This window comes from Lotus japonicus, chromosome 4 (genome assembly GCF_012489685.1).
Source record: "Lotus japonicus ecotype B-129 chromosome 4, LjGifu_v1.2".
NCBI lineage: Eukaryota > Viridiplantae > Streptophyta > Magnoliopsida > Fabales > Fabaceae > Lotus > Lotus japonicus.
In genome coordinates this window covers 13,163,752-13,182,565 of record NC_080044.1, presented here as the reverse complement: position 1 = coordinate 13,182,565, position 18,814 = coordinate 13,163,752, and the positions used below count along the sequence as shown (strand labels likewise).

Below are 18,814 nucleotides of genomic sequence, written 5' to 3'. Positions count from 1 at the left end.
ATCAAGGCTAAAAAGCACTTTTGACCCCTGATGTTTCAAGTTTGTGCAAATTATGCCCCTATTCTATTTTTGTCGACGTTTCTACCCCTCATGTTTTCAAACAGTGCACTGTCTACCCCTCCGTCACTCATGCTTTCTCAGGAGAGGTTCCTGAGTGGATTGGAGAGATGAAGAGAGGAGTATATGAAGTTGATGATGATCAAGGAAATGATATCAATTAAATTTGCTTGATGTATATATCAATTATGTATGTAACTGAACTAGTTAAATACATGTTTTACTACTTACAGGTCTTGAGTTTGAATCTCCCATGCCCAATTTTTCCAATTTCACTTGTAATTTCCATGTGACAGATCCAAATAATATAAAAAAAAAAGCCAAATCAGCTCATTCCGTTAGTTTTTTAACGTGTGAGAGTGACGGAGGGGTAGACGGTGCACTGTTTGAAAACATGAGGGGTAGAAACATCGACAAAAATAGAGTAGGGGCATAATTTGCAAAAACTTGAAACATCAGGGGCCAAAAGTGCTTTTTAGCCTAGAATCAATCAGAATGAGAAGTACTTGCATGCATCATGCCTGCGTATATATTATCCGATGATTGTGATGATCGAGCTGATGATGATGGTATCTATTATCTCCTTCACCAACTAATGCTCATTTTGAACATGTTTCCATTTACACTTGCTTTGTTATGGTCTGTTTTTTTAGGAGGAGAAAAGGAGGTGAAAGAAAATTAGAAGATTAATACAGAGGACAAATGAGATAAAGAGAGTGGACCATTTTGAGTAATATAAAAGAAAGAAGTCTGTTTATTTCTTTTAAAGCTCTCTTCAAACATATGTTTTACTCAGTTATTGCAAAGATAGTGATACCTATGACAATGTTGTCTTATTTTAGAAGGTTATACAGAGGACAATGAGATAAAGAGAGTGGACTATTTTGACAAATATAAAAGAAAGAAGTCTATTTATTTCTTTTAAAGCTCTCTTGCAAACATATGTTTTACTTACTTATTGCAAAAATAGTGGTGCTTCCAATGTTGTCTCTTTTTTTTTATATATAATTTCTATGAATTCGAGTATCACTGTATTTTGATAGATGGCTTAGGGTTTAGACCTAACACAAGCTGGACTCTGAAAAATTTCCAACCACCTCGAGAGTAATCCGATTAGGGCCTTCACCCGACTACACGTGTAAAAGAACCAATGACGCCCAGCCTGCAAATTGATGGTCTTGCAATGTTGTGGTCCCTATCCACATCCCAAAACTCAAGTCCTTACCATCACCACATCACGTCAAGTAATTATGGCCCAACAACAAAGGTAAGGGTACGAAGCTCAAGAAGGTACTAGTCACTTATGACAACCTCTGGTCATGTGAGCTCAACCTATAAAAGGAAAGCCATGGAAGAACAAAAAGTACCACTGATGCGCCCACACTGACTTGACTTCTCTATGTCTTAACATCTCCATCGCTTTCCACCCACGCTCTGACTTGAGCGTCAAAGTGTTCATGAAGGTTACTCCACTGATGTGCCCAAATGACACAGGTCGCTAATAAGTGTCATAGTTACCTAGTTTTGATGTGCAATTTAAGCACTTATCTTTGAAATTAATGAGTTATATTTAACAACTTCACCCTCTTTTGATTAGAATTTCTTGATATGTGAAATTTAGTTAGAATGTGCACAAGTATTAATTCTAATCTCAAAAATTGTTGCAGGATTGAAGATTGAAGAAAATGCAAGCTTTGGTTAGGAAATATAAATTTGAAGTTCAGAGTGTTGAGCGCTTCTCAGAGGCCGCTGGGCGCTCCTAGCGGTCAAGGAAACCTCACTTTGAAGAAAGCAGAGTGTTGGGCGCTCCTCAGAGGCCGTCGGGCACTCTGTCTGACGAAATTTCCTATTTAAGCCCCCTCTTTAGAAATCTTAAAGTAAACTTGATCAGAATAGAACCCAAACAGAGAGAACTTGGAGGAGATCATCAAGGGAGGTCTAGGAGGCTAGAGAGAAGGCTTTAGAGCCAATTTCATCGTTGGGGAACCGTCATGGATTCGGTTTTTTATCATTCTTCTTCTCTTTTATGATTGTAAATTAAAACTATCCATGGAAATGGATAGCTAATTTCTCATTTGTTGGGATTAGAACTAGTTGTTTTGATGCTCATGCAATCTATTTGATTTCCTTTCATGCAAATTTCATGTTTCTAGGGTTAAAGAATCAATGGTTTTCTCTTTTCCTTCATGCTATATCTTAGGTTGATTCCCTTGGGTATTTTGATTGATTCAAACTTGTGTAGGGAACTCACATGTTCTTGAGTCTGAACTAGAGTTAATCATAGGTATATTTTCCATGATTCAATAATTTTTACCTTATGCTTCATGCTTATTTTGGATTGATCACCTAGAACATGAATTTAGATTTAATAGGATGGTGGGAAGTAGCTATTTAAATCTGAAATAGGTAAAATATCTAATGATTCTAAGGTCTAGGGATAGGGTTAGATCATTAGTCTATTCAAACATCCAAGCTTAATGTTACTCACTATTGTTAATCGATCAAGGGATTGGGGGTTAATATAGTTGAGTTGATAATCTTCTACGCCGGGGGACTGGGTAGTAAGATAAGAAATGGAGGGAAGAGTCAATTTCATAGAACAATATTTGCATGTGAATCAATAGGTTACATAGAGGTCCAATAATGAAACTCTAATCCCAGCAAAACTATCTACCTTGGTGAATCCAACTCTTTTATCTTCTTTATTTATGTTTTTATGTTCTTAAACAAACAATCAATCTCTTTGTTAACCATCATTTGAGTTTGTTAGCTATTGAACGACATAAGTATTACACCTCCCTGTGGATACGACAAAACTCTTTACTATACTACAATTGAGTCTTGAGAGATTCAAACGTATAGTGGTAAAAAAATCTTTCAACAGACACGCCTAAGAGCACGGAGAATCATCGATTCATCCGCCAAGAACCATTGCACCCTCGTTGCTCTCCATCTCACACACTCACCTGAGTGATTTAGTCAGTTTTTCCTGATCAATTGACGCTGTTTGTGGGAACGGTAATTTTCTCCCACCTCAAAATGTTGGTTATTCCCCAAACACGACGTCCACTAATAGGATAGCCACAACCCCGTCAGCAACAGGGACAGTCCACATCCTTTGGCTTTGACTCCAACACTGTTAAAGAGAGCTTCCACACTTATAGCACCACACATCATCCCCATTAGCGATGAAAACAGAATAAACTACAACATCTGAATCTGAAAAAGGGTGACTTCAAGAACTCTCTTGCCATGCCCATCCACCCTTCCACAAAGTCTAACTTCGACTAACCCCTTTTTCATAAACCAGATCATGAAGCCCCAGGTTTTCCCCTCACCACATCACATCAAGTGACTATGGTCGAACAACCAAGGTAAGAGTACGAAGTTGAAGAACGAACTAGGCACTCATGACAACCTCAGACCATATGAGCTTAACTTATATAAAAGGCAAGCCATGAAAGAAAAAAAGGTTCCACCCTTGCGCACCCATATGACGAACACGAAGAATCACCGATCCATCTGTCAATAACCATTGCACCTTCCTTGTTCTTCATCTCACAACACTCACTTGAGTGATTTAGTCGGATTTGTCTGACACATGGATTACAAGACAATGTTGTCTTATTTTACTGTCAATGGGTTGACCCAACCCAAGGTAGAAAGACAAGAGTGAATCTAAAGCATAAAAATGTAGAAGTCAAAATAAATATCATTATAATTGTAATGATCCATTTACCATTGCATAGAAAGCAAGAAAAGCAAATTTTATCTTCACACTTTGCTCTTTGCTCTTTAATTTTTGTAAATTTACATTTACTTATTCAATAAATTAAATGAATTTCACCCGACGATCATCAGAATCACCAAGACCATTCCTGCGGGTAGGATACACTCAATTACCTTTTAGGAAGAAGAAGACCATGATACCTCACATTGATGAGGATTTGGATCATCTCCAACCAATTTCCCTTCAGCCCTCCTTCAGCCAAATCTGATCCACTGATTTTCAAATTCAAGGGCCTTGACTAATTCAAAGAGAGAGATTCAATATTTATTTTATATTGCACTTCACCCTTCCTCCCAGGCTGTAGGTGGAGCAGCTGGAGATGATATTTTTCCCATCAACGATAGCATTCCACCAACACCCACCACCAAGTCTACCTCTTCCTACCGATCCCACCACTTGATGAGCCGCTTCAAAACATAGAAAAAGAGAGTGAGGATTGGAAAATAACCCACAATCCTAATGTGGTAGTATTACATGACATCATCTCATATATGACCCGCAAGCTTGAGAAACTATAAAAAGAGAGAAAAAAAAAGGGTTAATGATCAAATTAGTCTTTAAGTTTGATTTTAGTTCATATGAGAAAAAATGACGTTTAGTGACCGTAAAAAACAGTTAGTAATTGTAAAAATGACCGCCCCTAAACGTCATTTTTCTAAGATAGATTGAAATCAAACTCACTTACAAACTCCTCGTAGACAAATTTTCATCATTAACCCAAAAAGAAAGATGAAGATGAAGCAGAAAAATAACAATGTGTACTATGAGAGTTGAATTTTAAAATTCACAACTGTTCAAAAAATTATCTAAGCTGTAATTCCAACTACTGTTTTAGAAAAAAGCAGACTGGAGTAGGAAAATTCTCTTCAATTGACCGGGTACTCACGGGAGTTGGGTTTGAAGCCCCACCCCTTAGGCTTTGCACCCCACTAAAACAGATACAGAATTTAAATTTCCGTATCAATACGGAAAATAAAATTCCGTATCTATTTTAGTATATAATGAGTGGTTAAAAATGTGACACGCATGCTTAAATATAGTACGGAATTTTAAGTTCCGTATTCAATATGGAGAATACGGAACTTTAAATTCCGTATTTGATAAAGTGGGGTGCCAAACCCCATAGGTGGGGTGCCAAACCCAACTCCGCGTACTCACTGACACGATGATGAGCTGATGATCCATCTGAAATCCAATAATAGAACCAGCAACTGAAAGTCAGAGAAAACACCCAACACTTCTTCTTCTTCTTCTTCTTCTTCAAGTCTTCAAGCAACAGTTACCAGAACTCAAATGAAAGCCAAAACAGTGAAAGGAAATTTGAGCTCAAGATCAAACAAGCTCACCTTCCCTTACATCTTCCTCATATGCATCTTCTTCTTCCTCGCTGGATTCTTCGGTTCCACTCTCTTCTCTCACTCTCAGGTTTTCCTTCCAAATCTCAATCACGCTCTTCACGATTTGAAGCAATTTCGTTTTTCCTTTTTGATTTTGCTGGAAAATAGTTGAAGTTGAAGTGTTGAATTAACCGATCGCAGGACGATGGACGTGGCTTGAGGCCGAGACCGAGGCTGCTTGAGTCATCGGAGAAGGCCGAGTACAATTTGATGACTGCAGGAGAGTTCGGTGACGATTCCATCACATCGATTCCTTTTCAGGTTTGCGATTTTGTTCCTTCAATCATGCTAGCTTAAGTAGAAGTTGAATTTCAGCACTTTCGATTATTGTGGCGTTTTTTTGATTCGTTATCTGTTTAGATTTAGTTTCTAAAAGTGCAGTAGTTTGCTGATTTAGGTGAATTTATGTTCATGTATACTAATGCTACTAGCTTAGTTGGAATCGGAGTTTGTGGATGGTGATTATTGCATACAGATCAGTGTTATGTATACATGATCCTTGAATAGTTATATATTCTTAGTCCTCTTCGTTGACTCTTGAATAGAGATTTATTTTTTGATTGTGTTCCTTTAGGTTTTGAGCTGGAAGCCTCGAGCTCTATATTTTCCGAATTTTGCGACTGCGGAACAATGTAAAAGTATAGTTGGTGTAGCAAAGGCTGGCCTCAAGCCATCAGCGTTGGCGTTACGCGAGGGAGAAACCGAGCAGAATACCAAGGGAATTAGAACAAGGTATCTTGTATGAGTTATGAACTGGATAGAGTAGAAGAGTTAATTGTATGACTTCATCACAAACTGCATGAAGTAGAATTGTTAACTTTGTTTCTTTGATTTTTATCACTAACTAGAAAAAAGAGTTAGTAGAACTTGTTCAAGTCATAGGTCACTTGTAAGAATTTGTTATTGTAATGACTACGGAAAGAAACTTACCATAACAGGCTAACCAAGTTGGAAGATTCTTTGCTTGTCCAATTTTCGTGATATATTCTGGAATGGATTACAAATCTGCCTGAGATTTTTTGCATATCAGAAATTGAGATGCAATCAAATTAATTCCAAAATACTGGCTCATCTATTACTTGCAGCGTTGCCTCTAACTTTTTTTTTTAAATGTGCGTTGCCTCTAACTTAGACAATGAATGTTTTGATCAATATATTAACTCATGATATTTTACTGGTTTCTATATAGTGCATGTGTAACCTTTAGATAATTCATTTGGCCCGTGAAGAAAATTGGTCATTTTGGTTATGACGTCCTTCTTATAAATCATAATTGGACATTAAATAACATTTCCTTAATTTCCTCATAACTGCATTTTCTTTTGATTTAAACAGCTCTGGTGTGTTTGTTAGTTCTTCTGAGGATAAAACAGGGACTTTAGCTATCATTGAGGAGAAAATTGCTCGAGCAACAATGATTCCCAGGAGTCACGGAGAGGTAAAATCATTATTTAGACTCTGTGTGTGTGTGTGTCTGCAGAAAAGGCATTTTAGAAAACTTTGCAGAATCTGATTATAGAGCCGCTCCTATTTTTAAAAGAGTGTGCTCACTCCTCATAAGAAAATTTAGCCAACTGTGATATTTGAAATTTCTGATATTTGATCGGACTAGTGCAATCTAATCATCTCGACAAAACCAATGGGAAAACAAGTCCATATTCACATTTAAGAGCAATGTTTTGTATGCATAAACTATCGAACATATTAGGCTCCCTGGGATTTATGTTATCTTCAATTAAGGTTCTTTATTATTTTGTTGAATTTGTAAGCCTCTCATTTTCAGGGTGATTTTAAATTGTCTGCGGAATCACCATGTTTCAGGCATTTAATATCTTACGCTACGAGGTCGATCAAAGATATAATCCTCATTATGATTCATTCAATCCTGCTGAATATGGCCCACAAAAGAGCCAAAGGGTATGTCTGAACTAAAACTCGTACATTCTGATTTTCAAGTAATTTTAGTCAAGAAATTTGTGGTTAGTTGTAATGAAGATAGAGTCTAGCATCCGAGAGCCGGTCATTTCACAAGATTGATATTCTTCTAGAGGCTACTTGGTGTGGCTTGGATGAAATAGAATAGATGCTGTTGAGTGAAGGAAATTATACTTTAAAAGTGTAGGATTCTGTAGCATATGACCTAAATCTGTTTCATTCTAATATAGGGATCTGTACAAGAGTGAAGCAGTGTTACATGTGGGTCTAGGTCCAATTAAAGTTCATATGAATCTATTTAAAAACTTTGATATCACAACGTGTCGAATAAATGATTGATTGCTTGCTTATGAGCAGTGAAGGAATGTTTGCAATCTCAAAAGTATTGTCTTTGTTAATGCCTTTTTTTAAGGTCTCTGTTAATGCCTTAATTCATATTGAATTGCCTCCTATCAAATTTTATGTTCACACGTATATCAATTTGCGTTTTCCCCTTAAAATTATGAAATATAGAATGCATTTCATTCAATATCCTCATTTTCTCTCCAATTTGGTGCATATGGTACGACATGAGTTTTCTTTTCCGTTTCATCATAAAATCCAAACGATGTAATTATAATATCATATTATTTCACTTCATTCCATTCTATTCCACTTGTCATTATTCATACATAATAAAACTGGTCTTTAAAGTGTCCTTCTATTATAGACATCAACTGATCAAAGTCATTCTTCGACGTCAATTCATGCCATGAAATTTGTCTTTAAAGACATCAAATTGGTCCTCAAAGAATTAAATTGATAGCATTAATTATCATTAATTATCAAATTGGTCATTTCTTAACTTAAGTTTTGGTTAATAATGCAGATGGCTTCATTTTTGCTGTATTTAACTGATGTCCAGGAAGGTGGCGAGACTATGTTTCCATTTGAGGTAAAATAAGGTTTGTCGTTGTATCTTGTTTCACACATGCATTGATTTGCCTACGTAGTTAGCCCATTATTTTTCTGTAGAATGGCTTGAACATGGATGTCAGCTATAGATACGAAGACTGCATTGGCTTAAGAGTAAGGCCACGACAGGGTGATGGACTTCTATTTTATTCATTGTTCCCTAATGGTACAATTGACCCGGTTAGTATTCTTCTCATCGTTATTGTTATCATCATTTTTTTTTTTCTAGTAATCTTCTGGGTAAGGCTAAATTAACAAACCAAACATGTGAACGCTAGCTATCTTGTCCCTCAGCGCGGATATGAATTCTAAACTCATAATGTATCTCTCTGAGCGTTTCACCAAGCAAAGATAAAGTCCAATTTGTATAATATATAGTTATATATTTGTTGCCGTTACTAGGCATCAGTAGCAGTCTATGTATAGCCGGTCCGGATAAAGGAGGAATGTTGTGTAATTGTGTTAGACTTTCGACAGTCATTGTAAAACTGACTGTATCTTTAATATGGATCAGGTGTTGTTGTTTGTTTTTAAAGCAGATAATGTAGAGCTTTATGCCTTTATTTAGAATAACGCGTGTTGGACTTTTTTTCTTTAATATGAGCAATTAAACAATGCGTAACAACAAGGTCTCAGAAATGAGTGATTAAACTTTGCAGTTGCAGAGTTACTCATTTAGTTGATAGCCTTGGCCTAGTGCAAACTGAATTCTGGTTGTCTGATTTGTCGTGTGTATTCTTTGGCAGACATCACTCCATGGGAGCTGCCCCGTGATAAAGGGGGAGAAGTGGGTTGCTACAAAGTGGATAAGGGATCACGACCAGGATTATTAGATAATTGGCTCCTGCAATCAACATTTTGTGTATTTGATCAGATGCTGAGATGTACTACTAGCTGGGAATGATATTGAGTGGCTCCATTGGCCCCTACCTTTTGACTCCTAAGTTGATTGCCGATTATCTATTTTTACTGCAAGGCCGCAGATTTTGTACGATATTTATAATTGAATAGGTTCAGAATCAAAACTATATGCCATCTAACTCAAGGGGTTGGTTCAGTGGAGTAAAACGAGTCTCTAATCTTAAGGCCAGTTTTTGTTGGTTTGGAGAATTTCCCAAAACCAACAAATTATGGGTTCGAAACCAACACAAAACAAAGAAAAAGTAAGTTAACAAGTTTTAACTTTAAATTTGCGATATATTCCTAAAGATGTGAGTACTAACTTACTCTTACTACAAAATGATTAAGAGTAAGTTAGTGATCCCCATTTCAAAAAAAAAAAAAAAAAGTTAGTGATCCCCACTCAACAATATTTTTCTCACGATAGGGGCATGCACCAAGGGTAGGGATGGCAATGAGTCTCAGACTCATAGGGTACCCGCAAAAAAATACCCACTATGGGTAGGGTAAAAACCCGCTACATGAGTATGAAGTTGGGTATGGATAATTACCCGCAAAAAGTAGTGGGTATGGGTGCGGGTATGGGTACTATAGTACCCAACCCGCCCATACCCCGCACACATATATTATTATTATTATTACTATTACTATTATTTGGTAATATATGGACAAATTAACTTAAGCTATAGCTTTCCAACTTACTCTTTTTTAAAAAAATAGGTGAGTATTTAAGGTATTCATAATCATCGCTAATTTACTCTCACTTATTTTTTAAATTTGTAAGTTATTAACCAACAACTTTAGGGCTATATTATAAATCTAAAACTATAAATTTAAAGTTATATCTTTTTTTATTCCTTCTAAAAAAAATGCTTAGTATTGGCAAAAGCCTCTTTTAGTTTTTTTTTTCTCTCTTAATTTTTCTTTCATTTTCTTACTTTGATTTTACTTGCTACCAAGTAAAATCAAAGTAAGAAAATGAAAGAAAAATTACCAAGTAAAATCAAAGTAAGAAAATGAAAGAAAAATTAAGAGAAAGAAAAAAAACTAAAAGAGGCTTTTGCCATGGTTTGGGTAAAGTGCTATTAGCCATGATTAATAGAGCTATTATTTCGCATTCTCTGTATGAGATTAAAATTGCTAGGTTTGTACCTATTTTTCTCATTTGTTGTTTGCATATGATAGCATCGTTTTTGTCCGTGCAACTATTTAAGCTACAAAGTGTGTTTCTAGCATTCTGACTACTTATGAATGAACTTCTCGTCAAATGATCAATTTTGATAAGTTCATGTTCTCCGGTAGTTGTAATGTGCCTAGTTTCATATGTGATGAGCTTAAACAACTTTTGGGAATTAAGCCCGTAGAGTGTTATGATAAGTATTTGAGTATATCGACTATCATTAGTAAGACAAAATTCAAATTTTTGAGTTTTTCAAGGAGTGTGTTTGGAGGAAGCTCAAGGGGTGGAAAAAGAGCTCTTTTTCTTGTGCATGGAAGGAAGTTTTGATTTAGGCGGTGGGCAAAGAAATTCATTCTTATGTTATATAGTGCTTTGCTCTTTCGGGTGGTATTTGTTATCACATTGGGAGTATTATGAGTAGGTTTTAATGGCGTGAAGATGTTTTTGAGCGTGATATTAATTGGATGAAGTGGGGCAGGTTGTGAACCTCTAAATGTGATGGGGGTCTTCGTGACTTTAGAGTATTTAACACGACTCATGTGGGCAAGAATTAGTGAAGGATTTTGAAGCATCCTGATTCTTTGTTTGGCCATATTTTCAAGGCGGTTTCTTACCCTCATAAAAACCTTACGGGAGCGAAAAAGGGATACAAAGGAGGCTTGTGGAAAATTGGGGATCACTCTAGTATTGATGTGTTGAATAATAGTTGAGCCCCAAATGCCCTCATACTACTTATCATCATGAGGATGCAGTTGATCTTGGTATCAAGTATGTGTTGGATTGTTTTTGTCTCCTGTAGGTTGGTATCGTCGTTTGATCAACACATTTTTTTGTCCTTCTACTATAAGGTGTATTTTCTCTATCCCATTGGTCTTTTAATGATGAAACCTAATATCATGTCAAGTCAGGCAATATTTTTATCTGTCGCTGTGTTGTGCTGTCATTGACCTCCTCTTCAACTGGTCATAATTTACGACATGCTATTTGGAAGAAGTTATGGATTTCATAGGCTCTTGACGCAAGAATTAGCTTGGCGTGGGTGCGTGGGCATTTTTTGGTTGCAAAGCAATTTATACGTTCGTGGTATGGATGTTGATTTGCTTTGTCCTGTGTGCATGGAGGAACCCGAGACGGTCAGACATTCCCTTCTCTTCTTTCAGGAAGCTCGTTGGACCTGGTTTGCCTCCTCCTTGGTGTTGTAACGTACCTTAACAGTTTTGTTCCTATTTTTTGTTTGTGGCTGATTTTAGGGTTGTTAATGTGTTATTAACAATTTTAATTGTGTTTGAGAGTGGAGGAACGAGCTGGTTCATCATCATATTGGACCCTTGTGGGTGAACACACTGCTGCGTGCAGGTTTTCTAGCTGCTACAACGACACTACATGCACACGTGTGTGCTTCTTCAACCATGACACTATCCCTTCATGCGAGCTGAAGTGGTTAAAATGAACTTTGCTATTGCGTGGGCTCGAGTAGTGTTGCTAATTTTTGCTGTTTTTCGCGTGATTGAGACGGAAGGTCTTGGAAGCATTGTCTATAACTCCTTTTGATGTTTTATCGCCCGTCATTGTTGAGGCTTTAAGCATTCTTTGGGCATCATCTTTGGCCGCCAATGATCTCTACTTTCCTTCCGTGTGCTTTAAGACAAATTTTCTTGAGTTTATTCGAGTTATGGGGAAGCCTGGAAGGAGGTACTTGAGTTTATTCGAGTTATGGGGGAAGCCTGAAAGGAGCTCTTCGTACCTTTTGGAACGATCTTTTAGGATGCACGGGCCTAGATGCAGCTTTGAGTTTTTTGATTTATATTTTTCCAATTGTTAAAGTAGTTGTGTCGCTGACTATTTAGTTCGGAACTCATTCTTGTATCGTGACAATGTTTGAGCGGACGACGGGACGAGGTTTCTTTAGGTCAAGACTAAAAAGGTTTCTTTAGGTCTATAATACAATAGGATTGAAAACAAAAAGAACTTGATAATTAGGCGGATATATAGATAGGCTTGAGTAAATGGGTTCCAGCTACCAAATTGGCGCGTAAAGGTTACGTGGGCTTATCCATGGGCTGACACAGATGCCACCTGTTTTGAAAGAAGTTAATATGGAACGCAACGCACTAAGCCAAACGACGCCGTTTCAACGAAATCACTCGTATTTATTTACAATCTATCGCCAAATCCTGATTCCGCACACAGCACTCAACAACTCAACTCTAGAGAGAGAGAGAGAAAGTTAGGGTTTCGTGAGTTCTCTCTCTCACATCACAACCATGGGAGGAGGCAATGCTCAGAAAGCAAAGATGGCTCGCGAGAGGAATCTCGAGAAGCAGAAGGGCGCTAAGGGTAACAAACCGTTCTCTCTCTCTCTCGCTCTCTCTCGCTTTCTCCGATTTGCGCTGTTGTTTTGTTCGTCTTCTCCTTCAATTGCCGACAATTGAAAATCGATTTTACGAGTAAACCTGAAATTGAAGTGTGATTTTTGTTTTTATTTGTTAGATCTGATGATTTTGATTGATTCTGCAGGAAGCCAGCTTGAAACTAACAAGAAAGCCATGTCGATCCAGGTGATTTTCAATCATACCTGCTTTACATGTTTCCTTTTCCTTTGATTGTTCTCTGTTGAAGCTGAATTTTAGAGATTAGGGTCCCGTTTGGAAAAACAGCTTAAGCTATTTAAAAAAAAATTATTGAAATAAATTGAAAATAAGCTATATATAAGCATCACTTTTTCATAAGCTATCTCAGGATAGCTTATGAAAATAAGCTCTAAACAGCTTATGGTAGGCCATAAGTTGTAAGCATAAGCTCTCCCAAACACTAGCATAAGCGCTTATGCTATCAGATAAGCTCAAATAAGCTCTTCCAAACGGGGCCTAGTTCTTTGTTTATTGTTTATGGGGATTAAGACTGGTTTTCATGTTTTCCTTGTATGCTATATGTATGGGTTAATGGTTTTTACTTGATGCTTTTGGTTTTTTGTAACTGTGTGATCTGCTAATTTTGGCAATTTGTTTACTGTTATGAAAAGGTTTTTCCTTTGGGCATAGGGCTTTTTTTTATTTTTCATTATTTGTGTTGTATCTTTTGCATATGTAATACAATTTCCTGTTCATAACAAGGGTGGTAAATTTAGAGCTGGGAAAATCTGATCATGCATCATAGGAGGTCATTGTTATTGCTTAGAGAAATTGTTTGATATCTGTTTGATTTCATGCGTTTGTGTCATATGAGCTCATTTAGAGGAGTCTCATGTGTCCTTTTTGCGTATTCACATTCCTGAAATTCGTTATGTTTGGTAGAGAAGGGGAAGGGAAGGGATCAAAGGGAGTATTTCAGATGGACAGTGAGAAGTTAAAGGGAGGGTTAAACAGAAAGATTGATGATGAATTATGATACATTTTTCCAAATTGATATTTTGTTAGTATCTACTTAATTATTACTATAACTGTAATAAAATTGCATATTGTTATTGATGTTTAATAAAGTGGTCAATAGGTATATTGTAACTTAGTTCTCCAAAAGTCCTGTGTGGGGTTGAGAAAGTCAGATTTGGTGTCTAATAAGCAGAAACATGGATGCAAACCATTATTTTTAGTGTTTTGACATGGATACATATAAGTCATATGACCTCATTTTTTATAAATGATTCTTGCTGAATAGTTGAAAGGTTATGGAGAATTAGCTGAAAGTCTCTGTTTTCCTTCCTTTTCATAGAAAAATTTACTCGAACAGACTCATTGATGTCTTTCGCAGTAACATAGTCAACATAGTTGTTCAGCAGTTGGTTTTTTTGTTAATTTGTCACAGATAATTAGGTACTTTGTTCTTATACTCAGGTGTGGTATTTCTGTTAGACTTGGACTACGATAACTGACATTCAATGTGCAACATGCTGTTTGTTTGCTAAATTTGTGATGAGGCCTAATTGTTTCTATATGTCCAATGTATAAACTATATGAGAGACTGTTCCAACTAAAAATTTTCTAGTCAGATAATTGTAATATACGCTTTACGATTGATGTTTCACCACACTAATGTTAAAGTTTCTTCACCTTTTGAAAACTTGATTATAGATGTGTGATATGTTAATCTATTGAAGGTTTTGGAATTTTCTATTGCAGCAGGAGAGTTCTTTTGCTCTCACTGCATTACTGTAATGAGAACAGCAGAATTGAGTCTTACTGATTATAATCTTGTTATTGATGATTGCAGTGCAAGGTGTGCATGCAAACATTTATTTGCACCACATCAGAAGTGAAGTGTAGGGAGCATGCTGAAGCCAAACACCCGAAGTCTGATGTCGTTACTTGTTTTCCTCATCTTCAAAAGTAAATTTGAGGCGAGGGCATGTAGGGACATAATATCATCATGGCCTCTTCTATAATCTATCTACAGAAATATTCCGTTTTATTTTATATCAAATGTATGAGTTTGTGTCTTGGGGGTTAGGGAGAGACGAGTGGGGGTTAATTAGTACGTTTTTCCCTTGTTAAAGTGTGAGAAACAGTGTTAATTTTCTCTTATGTTGTGTCAAAGTGTGACTTTGAATGACATCATTAATGTTAATATTAAGCGTCTTAAAAAAATAATGGACTTCATGAACCAGACAATTGACACCACTCGTTATCTTTCTTAGCCAGTAACTTAATCTTATTCTCCTGCTAATTGTCTGGCAAAAAAAAGGGGCCTGGTGACTGTAAAATTTGATTTACCTCAGTTGTGATAAAATACACGAGACTTCACTTTCAGGTGATTAAATTGAGTGTTTTCAATGATTCAAGCACTTGAACTTGTCAGGACAATTTCATGTTATTCTGAATGTGTTCAGTTTTATGTTTGCAAAATCAGAAGTACGTACTTATTGATGAAACATGGATCCGGTGAGTTTTAACATGTATGGATGATGTCGGTTTTAAATTGTAACATGAGTGAAGCTTTGCCTTCTGTCATAACCCCTGGCTCACATTGTTATCATTAAGTTAAGTCTTTATTCAACTTCCTATTTGCATTATCTCTTTTAATTTTGTACCCTTGTTTCAGCTCATATCTTTACTATTTTCTCTTTTCAAAGGGTTGTTTTCCCTCAACTCTTTTTGTTGGATTATGCTATTTTCAAAATTATTTTTACTACTATTCACAAACAATTTGATTTATCAAAAAAAAAAACATACAATGTGGTATCACTATTTCTTGTTTAACAGCTAAATCTTTTTTATTAACTTAGTAGAATTCTTTTAAATATTTTTTTTGAAAGAAACTAGATCAATTACAGTCATTTATGTTATAAATTTTTCATCAAATCAAACCTTATAATAAAATACCGTGAGCTGCCCGTCAAAAAAAAAAAAACCGTGAGCTTTATTTGCATCTGACTAGAGTCTACGCTAACAGCCTAACATTTCAAGTTTAGTACTCTCTAAGTACGCCTAAATATTTGATGAGTTAACACAAGTATATGGAAGAGGATGTTTTATATCATCTTGATGGCTCATAATGATGTAGATTCTTGCACCAGGTTATTCAAACTTGTGGATCCTCTTTGCAGAGTTAAGAGTATTTTGGAGAAGCATTGCTATGGTCATTGGACCTACTCCTCCAGGCACTGTGTCACAGCTGAGGCAACTTTTATTGCTTCTTCAAAGCAAACATCTCCGACCAATCTATAACCTTGAGGGCTATTCGGATCCTCTACAGGGTTGATTCCAACGTCGATAATGACAACACCGGGTTTTATCCAGCTTCCCCTAACCATGTGTGGTTGTCCAACAGCCGAGATAACAATATCTGCTTCACTTATGATCTCTTCAGGGTTTAGGGTTCTTGAATGGACAACACTGACAGTAGCATCTTCCCTTTTGCAGCAAGAGAGCAGCTGGCATTCCTACAAATATTGCTCAATCACGACAGCCCTCTTTCCCTTAATAGAAACACCATATCTGCGGAGTAACTCTATGCATCCCTTTGGTGTACAGGGAACGAGCAGGGGTTCTCTATCACGCATTGCAAGATGACCGATATTCAATGGATGAAAACCATCTACATCCTTCTCAATTGTAATAGCATTCAAGATGTTCTGCTCATTCATATGAGAAGGTAAAGGTAATGGAACAAGAATGCCATGAACTGAAGGATCTTCATTGTAGCCTGAAATATAATTCAAAACTTCTTCTTCAGTGGAATCTTCCGGCAAAAATGCTTCCAAAGAATTTATTCCAGCAGCTTCACAAGCCTTCTGCTTATTACGCACATAAGTTGCGGAGTCCTTCCTATCTCCAACAAGGATTACAGCTAACCCTGGAACCACACCAATGGCTTCTTTCATCCTAGAGACTTCAGCTGTTCTCATCTCTGATTTGCCACTAATTTTCCATCAATCACCTTAGCAGAAGCCTCAGTACCCATAGCAGCAACGGCGGCAACACGGGATGACTGAGAAGGAGCAGCAGCTGAGTGAAGGGCCAATAAGCGGAGGGAAGTGGGACCCACTCTGATGGGGTGGCGGCGGAGGGTGGTGGCGGTGGAAGAAAAAGGAGAAAGGTGGCAATTGGTGAAGAAGAGAGTAGAAGCCATTGGAACTTTGTGGTTTGTTGCTTCAATCAATGTACTCTTCTCCCTGCTTTGCACAACAAGAAGAAGAAAATGGTATGTTATGTTTTTTAAATATTATTCCTATATTATCATTCATTTCATGAAACTAATTTAATAAATTAATTCATAATAAATAATTGGTGCAAATAGTGTATGTTGATTATATTTTGAAAGCAATAAAAAAAAAGTGTATTCAAATATAAATCACATTATTTTAACTTACACTTTCTGTTTGTGCTTCTCGTCGTGCCTACTTATGTTATGGTAACCCTCTCGCGACAAAGGCAGGTTGAAATTGTGTTCAAGCTTCTGTTTCTATTCATGGGAGCGAAATTCGGATCAATTTTGAATCTGGGTCAGGCTCAAATCTGAAAAGTTAGGATTTTTCTTCTTGTTCTGGGGTCTTCTAGTTCTGGAAAACTGCATTGGGGTCTTCAACGAATTGGGGATGTGACATAATTGATTTAATCACCAGATTGGGAAAATTGTTGGAAAGAAACAAGGGATTTTATTAGGGAAAATTTGCTACTGTGATCAAATTAAAAAATTGTTCTCATCCCTTTTAGTTTTTAAAGATACTTAATTTTCAAGACGGTGATTGATGTTCAATGTTGGTAAAATTGAACTTTAATAATTGATTTGGGTGAGGGGGGGGGGGGGGGGGGATGTGGTGACGGTGCTTGGTTGGGCTTCAATGGTGTTGAGTTTCTGATTTTGAAGGTTGGGTTGGGAGGAAGAAGATGAAGGTTGGGTTGTTTAATTTTGTTTTAAGTTAATTTATGTGTTCTGATGAAGAAGGAGAAGGAAGAAGAAGAGGATATGAAATTGATGATGATGATATAAATTAAATTTTCTTGCAATATATATCAATTATGTATGTAGCTCAACTGGTTAAGTGTTAGTTTTCTAACGTCAAACTGACGAAGGGGTATTCGCTACACTTTTCAGTATCATTGAGGGTACAAACATAGACAAAAATAGATGAGGGGCGTCTTGCATATTTTGCACAAAATGAAACATCAGGGGCAACAAGTGCTTTTAAGCCAAATATTTAATTTTGCAGGAACCAATTTTACCAGAATTAATCATGTAACTAAACACACAATCCAACTTAGGTGTTGTTATGGAGGAGCAAGTGATTATCTCAGTCGAATCTAAATGCATAACACATGCATTTGTTTCTATTCGCACTCGTCATGAATGTAACGTTGGAATAATGAACAGATTTGTCTAACATGCACGAAAAAAAACAGGTGTAATAGAAAAATAATAGAAGTTGAAATAATGTTATGTTTTAAACTTCTACCGGTATTAGAGTAAAAACATCTTTTCTTTTTACTGCAAATAGAAATCATTTATTAATCAAATCGAAAGAACATCCAATGAGAGTAAACTCGCCAGGAGGATAATCCTCAAATGGTAAGATATGTATTGAAATTTGTGGGGCAGTTGAAAATCTACTTTATAATATTTACACCATGATATATTATAACACAAATATGGTTGCCCTCGCACTAACCAACATGGATCCGTGCCTATCTGTCACCACCACTAACACCCACCATCATCATTCACCTCCACTACTACTACTACCTAACTCCACCGCTACAGTTTTGCTGCCACCCCTTTCTATCATAAATTTATAAAGTTGACAATGGTATTGACTCCTATGAATTTATTAAGTCAATAATAATATTTTTGAAACTTAAAAAATATAAAAAGAAAAACTAAAACTACTTTTTTATTCTTTAAAAAATGCTAACTAAAAACCAACCCCAACGAGACATTCATTTGTATTGTTTGTTCCAGCCCCGAACCAGGAGGATGAGCTGGAGGATTAAGCTCACGGAAATGGGGTGGAGGAGGGCTCATTGTTGGGCGTGGGAGAGGCCCTCCAATCCACAACCATGTTTTTTATTGGCATTTACTGGATCACTGAATTCTACCTCATTTCCTATGTTTATCACGACTTTGTCACTTACACCATTATTATATTGGGATATATTTTACCAGTTACTA

General features: G+C 36.6%; 2 protein-coding genes and 1 pseudogene across 2 annotated transcripts; 2 read left to right on the top strand and 1 right to left on the bottom strand.

Moving 5' to 3' along the window:
* Nucleotides 1-5,007: 5,007 nt before the first annotated feature.
* Nucleotides 5,008-9,201, top strand: LOC130714478 (probable prolyl 4-hydroxylase 9). Its single transcript, XM_057564373.1, has 8 exons — nt 5,008-5,272; nt 5,386-5,505; nt 5,819-5,976; nt 6,580-6,682; nt 7,066-7,161; nt 8,048-8,113; nt 8,194-8,313; nt 8,880-9,201. The coding sequence occupies exons 1-8, from the start codon at nt 5,141-5,143 to the stop codon at nt 8,964-8,966; spliced, it is 882 nt and encodes a 293-aa protein (XP_057420356.1). The 5' UTR covers nt 5,008-5,140; the 3' UTR covers nt 8,967-9,201.
* A 3,182-nt stretch (nt 9,202-12,383) lies between these two features.
* LOC130715798 (uncharacterized protein At2g23090) lies at nt 12,384-14,826 on the top strand. Its single transcript, XM_057565918.1, has 3 exons — nt 12,384-12,550; nt 12,731-12,771; nt 14,420-14,826. The coding sequence occupies exons 1-3, from the start codon at nt 12,478-12,480 to the stop codon at nt 14,537-14,539; spliced, it is 234 nt and encodes a 77-aa protein (XP_057421901.1). The 5' UTR covers nt 12,384-12,477; the 3' UTR covers nt 14,540-14,826.
* Nucleotides 14,827-15,578: 752 nt separating this feature from the next.
* On the bottom strand, nt 15,579-17,426 carry LOC130715797 (bifunctional protein FolD 4, chloroplastic-like; annotated as a pseudogene).
* Nucleotides 17,427-18,814: the final 1,388 nt, after the last annotated feature.

Coding starts and splice junctions, on each gene's coding strand:
- LOC130714478 (XM_057564373.1), top strand. CDS start 5,141: ATGAAAGCCAAAACAGTGAAAGGAAATTTGAGCTCAAGATCAAACAAG. Junction 5,506..5,818: donor TCACATCGATTCCTTTTCAG/GTTTGCGATTTT, acceptor GTGTTCCTTTAG/GTTTTGAGCTGGAAGCCTCG. Junction 8,314..8,879: donor CTAATGGTACAATTGACCCG/GTTAGTATTCTT, acceptor ATTCTTTGGCAG/ACATCACTCCATGGGAGCTG.
- LOC130715798 (XM_057565918.1), top strand. CDS start 12,478: ATGGGAGGAGGCAATGCTCAGAAAGCAAAGATGGCTCGCGAGAGGAAT. Junction 12,551..12,730: donor GAAGCAGAAGGGCGCTAAGG/GTAACAAACCGT, acceptor TTGATTCTGCAG/GAAGCCAGCTTGAAACTAAC. Junction 12,772..14,419: donor AGAAAGCCATGTCGATCCAG/GTGATTTTCAAT, acceptor TGATGATTGCAG/TGCAAGGTGTGCATGCAAAC.